The sequence below is a fragment of the Carettochelys insculpta genome, chromosome 3 (assembly GCF_033958435.1).
Source record: "Carettochelys insculpta isolate YL-2023 chromosome 3, ASM3395843v1, whole genome shotgun sequence".
NCBI classification, from domain to species: Eukaryota; Metazoa; Chordata; order Testudines; family Carettochelyidae; genus Carettochelys; species Carettochelys insculpta.
The window spans coordinates 20,362,645-20,372,292 of NC_134139.1; the positions used below are offsets into that span (position 1 = coordinate 20,362,645).

The 9,648-nt window shown below is 42.1% G+C and overlaps 1 protein-coding gene across 1 annotated transcript; it reads left to right on the top strand.

Moving 5' to 3' along the window:
• Positions 1-7: 7 nt before the first annotated feature.
• PNO1 (partner of NOB1 homolog) lies at positions 8-9,648 on the top strand. Its single transcript, XM_074989442.1, has 7 exons — positions 8-287; positions 1,430-1,579; positions 4,166-4,249; positions 4,983-5,043; positions 7,019-7,136; positions 8,499-8,569; positions 9,312-9,648. Exons 1-7 carry the CDS (start codon positions 63-65, stop codon positions 9,377-9,379), a joined length of 777 nt encoding a protein of 258 aa, XP_074845543.1. The 5' UTR covers positions 8-62; the 3' UTR covers positions 9,380-9,648.

Genomic DNA, 9,648 nt, shown 5'->3' on the forward strand with positions numbered 1-9,648 from the left:
GTCTCTGTGCTTCCGCACTACGTCGTTCCTCAACTCAGCGGCGCCCGCACGTGAGGTGCTGCATGGATCAGCCGCTGGATGAAGGGGTCGGGTCGGACCGCGCCGCTGATGCTGCCCCGGAGACCCAGGGCGCGGCGGAGGCCGGTCAGTTCACCAAGGTCCCCCCGCGGAGCAAACGGAAGCGCCGGGCGGCCGAGCTGGAGGGGACCGGGAGCCGCATGGACACGGGGCAGCTTCGGCCCAGCAAGAGGCCCAGTTTCCCTCCCATCTCCGGGGACGCGCTCAGGGTGAGCTTGGCCGCGCGGTGCCTTGGGTCTGTCTCGGGGGATGCTGGGCATGGGCCCTGCCCGCTCAGCTGGAGCTAGATTGTACCAGCCGTCCGCTGCCTGTCACAGAGTTTCCCAGGGTCCCTCCGTACTGACGCTCCCGGCTGCGCTACAAGCGCGACGTACCCCTGAGTCCGGCCGCCAGCTGGGTGGCCTGGCAAGCCCCCCCCGGGTTTTAGTGAGGTTGGCCCCGGTCAAAGCGTGATCGAAGCAGGAGGTTTGAGCTGTGCCTTGTCTGCCACCCTCATCCTGCTTGCGGTGTAAATAAAGGGACCCAGGCGTGGGGCGGAGACAATGTTAGATTTCACCTCCTTACCGGAAGAAGCACTTGTGTTAACGGTTAAAGGGACGATGTTAACTTGAGAGCCGGTCCGCTTTTTAAAACGGGCAAAAAATGTCGATACTAGGGCTGGTCTTGAGTCCACCTCCAGATTTCTGTGTTTTTTGCGGCTACAAAACTTTTAAATGTTTTTTGCCTTTGTTTCTTTACATAAACAGGGGATGTGAACTATACAGAGAAACAGTAAGACCAGTAAATAGTGTGCTGCATGATGCAAAAAGTAAGCAAATTAGGAAAAAAGCTGAACATTTTATCATCATTCAGCTCAAGTGATATTAGACATGATAGGTAAACGTTTTTAGATAGTCCTGTGACAAGTGACACTTTTGTCCCTTTAACCACATTCTAGGTGTATTGTTTTATAGTAATTGGCACAGATACACTTCTCCCCAGTGAAAATGTATTTGTTTGTTGTAGAAGAACACTGTTTTGAAATTAAGTCAGAGTAGATGAGAAAACAGTTGCAGTAAGTAGTTCAAGCTTTTTCAAAGATCAAGTACTTAATAGCTCCAGTTTGTTGGCACTGCTTGTTGTCAGTAAATAACTTAATCTCATATATCAAAAATAATACTAATATAAAACTTTTCACTGTACTGGCAGTTCATTTCTTCTACATTTTGGAATTGCTGTTATCTCTCTGTCATACTTTTTTCACTGATGCAGTGATCAAGGCAAAAGCATGATTAGATAATTGAGAGGCTGTATTTTGGCAAGAAGAATCATAATGATGGTTACTTCTACTTGAACTTTCTGTTCTTTTTAGGGTGGAAAAGATGAAATGAGGAAAATTCCTGTTCCGGCACACAGATACACCCCTCTGAAAGAAAACTGGATGAAAATATTCACACCTATTGTAGAACATCTGCAGCTTCAAGTCAGATTTAATTTAAAAACAAGAAATGTAGAAATCAAGGTAAGAAGGAAGCTCTTTCTCTGCATTTTCATGGAGCACCTCAGCTCAGCTGAGTCACGAAATGGATTTTTTGCTATTCCTATTTCCTGTATCTGTAGCACAAAAACTTGTTAATTATCCAGATCCCAGTTATTACTTAGATGCTAAGGTGAAGCCCTGCAAAACTTATAGGATTGAAATACAGCTTAACAGTTGTCAGTGCTTTACTCATAAAGCATTTATACAGCTCAGAAAAATGAATTAACCTCTGGCAATGCAGACTTACAAGAACAGTTTATCTAATTGGACATTACTGTAAGGGAGGGAGGAAAAAAAGGTTTTGAACAGGAAAAATCTTGGATGTGAACTAGCCATTAAATCTTATTGTCGAAGGCAATGCTTTGTTAATAATAATTGGGCCTACTTAGAGCTTATGTGACTGTGTTTGAGTTACAGCTGTTGGGCTGCCAAATCCCGTAATGACCTTTATTTACCATAGCAAATAAGCATTCATAAGCTCCTGTGTTCCTTCTAATGGACTACGCTCATGTCATTTGGGAGGTAGAAAGTGATAGTTGTGGCCATAACTAACATTCTTATTGACAGCCTATGCACATTAACAACTTTTAATGGAGTGTATCAAGATTGTGGGAAGCCCCTAACAGATGGGGAACTATATTTGTTGCATGTCATAATACTTTTATCAAGCTACATCTTAAATTAATTTTTCAAAACCACACTTTCAAATTTAAGGGTGGAAATATGGAAACTAGTGGCGTCTTCTTTCCCTTGTCAATTAATCTTATCCTGAGTGCAGTAATCACTAAACACGAAGGAAAAAGTCTTCTTTACACAGTGTCTTGTGGCTTTTGTTTTGTTTGTTTTTTTTTTTAAAGTTACCAGTAGATCATCTTATGTGTAATAAAGATGAGAAACATGGGGAGCTTCATGATTTGCCACCCTCCACTCCAGTGGTGACTGCATGTCACTGCTACTTATGTTTTATCAGATGACTTTGGGGTCATTGGTAGAACTCTGTAAATCCATGGATGTTTATGTTATATCTGCAGGGTGTCCATAGTCTTAAAATATAATATAAATGGGAGGGGAAAGCCCACCTTAATTCTGTATCGCCTTCAAATTAATGTCCAATGTCTCCCTCTAAGTTTCTGAACTCAATCTGTCCTGCAGTCACTGTCTTATGTTCTTTTTTTTCCATTTAAACCATTTCTGATCATGCTTCTACCCTCTAGGCTCTCATAAAAGCCATACAATTTAAGACCTGGCAGGGCCACCAGAACATGTAGTTTGACCCCTTGTATGTCAGGCCTCCCAGCACATTCACACTAACAACAATCATCAAAGTTAGACCAAAGTGCTACAGCCTACAGCATTCTCAACTACTGTGGGCTGCTGAGAAAAGGATGTGTCTGTCTCTCCTAATGTCTGAGGTCCCCACAGTGGCAGGGAATTGATTACATGAGAGAGCCAGATCATCTGACAAGTGATTCACACCTGCAAGCTGCAGGGCAAAGCAGAAAAACCTGAAAGCTCGTTGCCGGCCTCATCTGCTGACTTATGTTCTTGCAACCTCTCCATAAGTCAAATTTCCCATCCAACACTGGGGAGCCAGGAAAATGACAAGGCCACCAGCCCTGCTCATTTTCTTGGCTTTAGTGAATGGGGGGAGCCAGGGACCTGGCAGCAGGCTGTTTCCTGGGTCTTCTCCACTTGTGGGAACCAGGAAACTGACCAGCACATGGCTCATCAGTTTCCTGGCTCCAAGCCACTCTGGGAGCCAGGCATAGCTTCTCCCAGCTGGGAGAAGCCTCAGTGGCACAACTCTCTGCCTGGTTTCCCCCATCACTCTGTTTTTGGATGCTGTAGGGTTTGGTCCAGGAGAAGGAAAACCTCAGTCCTGCACCCCTCCAGCAGAGGCCTGTGGGCATAAACTGACATGCTTAGGCTAGGTAGCACAAATTTGTCATTGTGGAGCTCCAGCATTAATTGAAGGTAGTGTTAATTCAGCAGAGCTCTGGTGTCTTGTGAACTGAAGCAGTAGAGCTGACAGGAGGGGGTTGGTTTGGGGCACTAGGGTATTTCACTTAGGCCGTGTCTACACTTGTCCAACGTTTCAAAAATGGCCATGCTAATGGCCAAATCGGAGAGTACTAATGAGGCGCTGAAATGAATATTCAGTGTCTCATTAGCATGCTGCCGGCCATAGCACTTCAAAAGTGCCGTGTTTTGCTTATATGTGGCTCATCTACATGGGGGTCCTTTTCGAGAGGACCGTGCAAACATCAAAATCCCCTAGGAGATTTTGACATTTGCAGAGTCCTCTTGAAAAGGACCCCCATGTAGACGAGCTGCGCATGAGCGAAAGGCTGCACTTTTGAAGTGCTGTGGCCAGCAACATGCTAATGAGGGGCTGAATATTCATTTCAGTGCCTCATTAGTGTTGTCCAATTTGGCCATTAGCATGGCCATTTTGAAATGTTGGCCAAGTGCAGATGTAGCCTTAGTGATTAGAAGTGGGCTAGTGGTTATGTGAGTTTCTCACGTACACGTCTCCCTCACGTGCACATTGCTTTGTTTATCTCGTAGACTTGCAAAGAGACAAAAGATGTAAGTGCTCTGACAAAAGCAGCTGACTTTGTGAAAGCATTTATTCTTGGATTTCAAGTTGAGGTGAGTCTTCAACAGCCAGATGGTCCTGGTTGCTCAGTCTACATTGTGCCCTAAGAAGGGATGATAGAAACTTACTGATTTAAACTCCTTGGCTTCTACAGGGTTACTGTCTATGGGATATACGTTTTATCTGGTTTCCTGAAGCAATGGTAGAGTAAGCTTGCCTTTGTAAAGTTGGGAAGGCTTTTTGTTGTATAAACATTTCAAAACCACCCTAAAGAAATGCATTGTCTCTGCTGATTATTAGTGGAGGAAGGACATAGATACATTTGTTTGAATTTGCAATTTTTCTTGTTTATCATGTAGTTTTTAGTACAAACTTGTTGAAGAAGAAACAGACACCTTTTAAACTAAGCTTTAAAGGTCTTTTGGTTTTAAAAAAATTATTTGTTGTTCTGGTGCTTAAAAAATATGAATTGTTAGGGTTGTAGACCAGCTACATCATATTAATTTTTCAGGTTATGCATTGTCATTCATCTGCATATTTCAGTGGGAGGTGGCTGTATTGCATGTCAGTAGAGTGACAGGTAATTAAAGCCCCTGCAGGATTATTTATGTAGGAACACAGACTGCCTGAAACTAATGCTTCAGTGGATTAGCCTGATGCTGTATGATAAATTAGATGGTTGTTCTGTGACTGTTTTATTATGTACCTGCCTTAAAAGGTACATGAAGCAGTCTTTGAACATGCTTTGTGATCTGTATTATAACCTGATCTTTTTAATATTTTTAGGATGCTCTTGCTCTTGTCAGGTTAGATGACCTTTTTCTAGAATCTTTTGAAGTTACAGATGGTGAGTGTCTTCTTTTGTGATACTTTCAGTAGGTGTCAGATGTCTGTTCTTGCCCAAAGAAAATTGCCTTTGAATATTCAGTAGAACTTGAGATCTGTTGGGAGTTTTTATAGCTTAGTATATAAGTGAACAGCATAAATCAGAGTTATGTTCAGTAGCATGAAACTGAATTTGTCAAGTAGTTATGATAACACACTACTATAGCGTGTGATTTGAAAGCCGCAGCCTTAATAAGGAGATCTCCCTGCAGTGTTACATCTGAGCTAAAAAGGAGGGCGAGTCTAGTTTGTCATGAGAATTACTGGGCACCTGTAGGGTTTGGACAGTGGTCCTATGCCTGCCGCTGTGTAAAATAAGACAGACCTCTTTCCAAGGAGCTTAGAGTCTAAATAGCAGTGGAAAAACTAGCAAACTTTTGCAGTGTTTAAACACTGTGTGGGTTAATAGATATCTGTTATGCAGGTATTGGTGGGAGGGGAGCAGTATTGCAAAGCTGACTCTGAAATCAAAGGCAGGTGATTACCTGTTGCATGAATTTAGGACAAGTACATATAAAACATGTAGAGGAAATATTGTTGCTTGTAGTAAGTAGTCAGGTGCGTGTGTGTTGGAAGGGTTGGATAACATGACCAGTAACACACTTTATGCAATCTTGAGAAAGCATGCAATTCTCCTGAGGGTCATACATTGCTCCCCTTAAGAAATGGGGAAGAACTTTTATTGCTATGTATGTACAGCAGTGCAAAATTGGCTAGGTGCATGATGGTGGCACAGTTGCCTTTCTCCTAAAAGGCTACAAATTGTGTTCAGTATTAGAAGCAGTGTATCAGGCCTGTCATGTCAATGCTCACTTGTTTTTGAAAGCCTAGATTTCTAATCTCTGCTGCTTATTTCTGACAATGATATGGCTACCCTTTTTGCCCCAACAAGTTGAGTAAGTGTGTAATGCATTTGAAAAATGGTGTGGGGCGGGGGGGGGGAGAATACTGTAACTAAGGTTTTAGGAGGAGACAGGGTCAAAAGCCCATCTGCCCAGCACCTGACTCCATCCATCAAATGCTGTGTGGAGCTACAAAAAAAAAAACAAAAACCACCCCTACCTACTACAAAGCACTATGTTGCACATGTAGTTCTGGAGAGAGGATGAGAGAACTGTAACTTACGGGCACTGGTTACATTGCTTAGTGCACTAATGGATGGTGCTCAGATGGAAAAAGAGTAAGAGTGGTATAGGAACCGAAATGTTTCTCATTTTCAGTTCTGCTCTACAGGAGCGTGATAATTTCATGTCCTTTTGCTTAGATAATTTCCCAGCTCACTCAGGAATTGGTCCATGTTCCCCAACCACTTGAAGTGATTCCTGCTCAGTGATCACTGTATAGCTCCTCTCTAAAATAGTTAACTCTGGGGTGAACTGCTGTCTTACTACAGTGCATAAAATACCTGTATAGTGTTTCCATATCTCCAGAGGAGTATTTTGAAACTGATTCCTGTTCATAAGGGTGTGTCTACATGAGCCCCCTCCTTTTGGTAGGGGCATGTTAATGAGGGAGTTCAGAACATGCTAATGAGGCGCTGCAATGAATGTGCAGCGTCTCATTAGCATAATAGCAGCCATGGCAATTTGAAAGTGCCACTTCCAAATTGCACACTGCCCGTGTAGCCCCATTTGTTTTGGGAAGAAGGGGCTTTCGAAGCTTGGGAGGGGTCTTTTTGAAAGGCCCCTGGTGAAATGGGTGGTGCGCGATTTGAAAGCGACACTTTCAAATTGCCACAACTGCCATTATGCGAATAAGGTGCTGCATCTTCACAGCAGTGCCTCATTAGTATCTTCCGAACTCCCTCATTAACATGCCACATCTGAAAGGAGGGGGCTTATGTAAGCAGACCCAAAGTGATTTGAAAGACCCTGAAAGCTAAAAAGAGATACATGCTTATGTTGGCTAACAAAATAGTATTTTCCCTTCTGTTTTAGTGAAGCCTTTGAAAGGAGATCATCTTTCTAGAGCAATTGGACGAATAGCAGGAAAAGGTGGAAAAACCAAATTCACTATAGAAAATGTTACCAAGACGCGAATAGTTCTTGCTGACTCGTAAGTAGACTACTTCTAACATTACTTTTCTAGCAACCTGCTGGCCTGACCTGTAATTTGATCCATTATTGATCCTTCCCTTCTGTGCGGTGACCAAGAACATGCAGGTAAACTTATGGACAGTTCTACATGATGGGGATGGGTCAAGATTCTTACTCCCTATCCAATGAATGCTAGGGGCTTCAAAGTGATTATCTGAATTTTTGACATACATGGTGATGAATGGGGACCTCCTTAGGGGACCATAGTAGGATCACCATGTGCAGCAACATCATTGGAGGCTGCAAGATAAATATGTAAGGGAGATATGTTCTGATGGTAGCTGAATGGTGTCTGTCCCTCAGAGTCCCGAAATTGTGGGAAGTTCAAATAGTATCTGTGAAAACAGGTATGATATTTGAAAGATAACATACACACACCGGCTGTATTCTGGTAATAAAGTGAAGTATAAATTAGCTCCCTTTATGACTGAATCTGAGCTGTCCAGTGGAACAATCTGGTGACGAGAAGTTTGATGGGGACTACTTCTAATGTTTCCATATTTGAGGAGACACTTTTTTTAAAGCATAAGCTTGCAGAGGGAGTGCAGCCCAGTCTCTTCCCTTTTGTAGATGGAAGTTGTACCCACTAAATCAGTGGTTCTCATTTTATTTACCAGTGTGGGCTGCATTCTTTATTAGCTAGGTGACCCTCAGGATATCACTGGCTGCAGCTGTGTGCTGATAGGCACAGGTTGAGAATCATTGCACTAAATTAAATGGAGGTGAAGGTCTGGGTCTTAAGATGCATCTTTATGTGATAACAAAGGGTCAGTGTATACTTCAAATCTACAAATGTCAGCAGGCATTCAGAAGCATAGATGATAGCACTGAGTGTGGGGGATGTGTATTGTCTTGAACTTCCAGATCAGTTTCTCCTTTGCTGACTGCTATTAAACCTGGTTACAAATGCTCTCATCACAGAACTCTATTTACCAGTGTTCTGTGTAAGCCAACTGCTTGGGTGGCCGTACAGGAGAGATTCAGGTACTGTCCACCTGAATAGCAGAGCACCCACAACCATGCACAGTGGGAAACATGTTTCTGTTGGTGGTGCATATCAGCACATGCCTTGCAGCTGCACATAACAAAATTTATTCTGCCCCTGGATGAAAAAAATTTTCAGGGAACATTGGCCTTGACCCCTCCAAATTTGGGACTGCAAGTGAGCTTAATCCAAACATGTAGTGGAAATAAGTTATGCATCAAAAATACTATGGGACAGACATTCCACTGGTGGTTAGTAGCATGAAGTGAAAGAAAAACATCAGCTTCAAATGAAACCATTTCCAAAATAACTAACTGCTTTGGTTGCTTGTTACAGGAAAATACATATTTTAGGATCTTTTCAGAATATTAAGATGGCACGCACAGCAATTTGCAATCTCATTTTAGGTAAGCTCTGTTAACTAATCTGTCCATTGTGCAAAAACATTGATTTGTTGTAAGATCTGTACTTAAGGGGAAACTGCAATCATTGCTGTTAAGTAGGGCTTAATTGTTTTGCCAGAGGATTATTGTAAATCTGGACCCATATTTACTCACCTCATTCTTGTCTGCTGTTTAGAAAGATTTTATTCTTCTAGGGACTTCATTTGTTGCATGGTAAAGATCACAGAATTACTGCCTGCTTGTATATCCTTCAACTTTGTGGTTGAAGCAGAGTAGGAAGTAGTGTTGAGTGTCCACAGAAGGCTGCACTCAGTAGTGACACTTCCTATTTCTGGCTCTTGTTCAGAGCTCACTAAAACAAATGAGTTGAAACTTTTAAAATACCAGGTTAGCCAATGAAAAATTAGCATGCTTAATGTCCAGAGGTAATTTGCCAATCATCTGCAGCTAGGACTGACTTGTGCAAAAATGTCACTTGTAAACAGTCTGTAATTTCATGCAACTATTAGAAAAGCACGTGACTCTCTTTATATTGGAATCTGACATATTTGCATTTTGACTAAATGTTTCCTTAATAATCTTTAAGGAAGCTAATAATTTCTTTTGGAACTTCTTGTTACTCCAGGCGGATTATCTTGGCAGCAAAGTAGACATCTTAAGTTTTCCAAAATTTACACAGCAGAGTTTGTAGTAATAGTTATAATCTGTCCAATACCATTTTATAATATGTCTGTCTTCTCTGCAGGAAGCCCACCATCAAAAGTCTATGGCAATATTAGAGCTGTGGCAAGCAGAGCAGCTGAAAGATTTTAAGAGTGCGGACTAAAATTTGGGACTCTGGATCCAATAGTGTGGCTGGAGATTGAATACACAGCTAATGTGTATTGAAATAGTATGAAGTGCTACATGAAGCCTATACATATTCAGCCTCCTTCAACTTGATTGGGAAGCTTAGAAGAAATTCAGGCTGTTCTTGCAGTCTGTTTTCATTCAGGCATAATGTCTGATTTTTTTTGGACACAATATTTAAGTAATTTAACTTAAACCCTCATGCTCATTAAAGATTAATGATTTATCACTAA

Excerpts from the sequence above, each read along its gene's own strand:
- PNO1 (XM_074989442.1), top strand. The coding sequence starts at position 63 with ATGGATCAGCCGCTGGATGAAGGGGTCGGGTCGGACCGCGCCGCTGAT. Across the intron at positions 5,044-7,018 it reads ATCTTTTGAAGTTACAGATG|TGAAGCCTTTGAAAGGAGAT; the intron begins GTGAGTGTCTTC and ends CTTCTGTTTTAG. Across the intron at positions 7,137-8,498 it reads CGAATAGTTCTTGCTGACTC|GAAAATACATATTTTAGGAT; the intron begins GTAAGTAGACTA and ends TGCTTGTTACAG.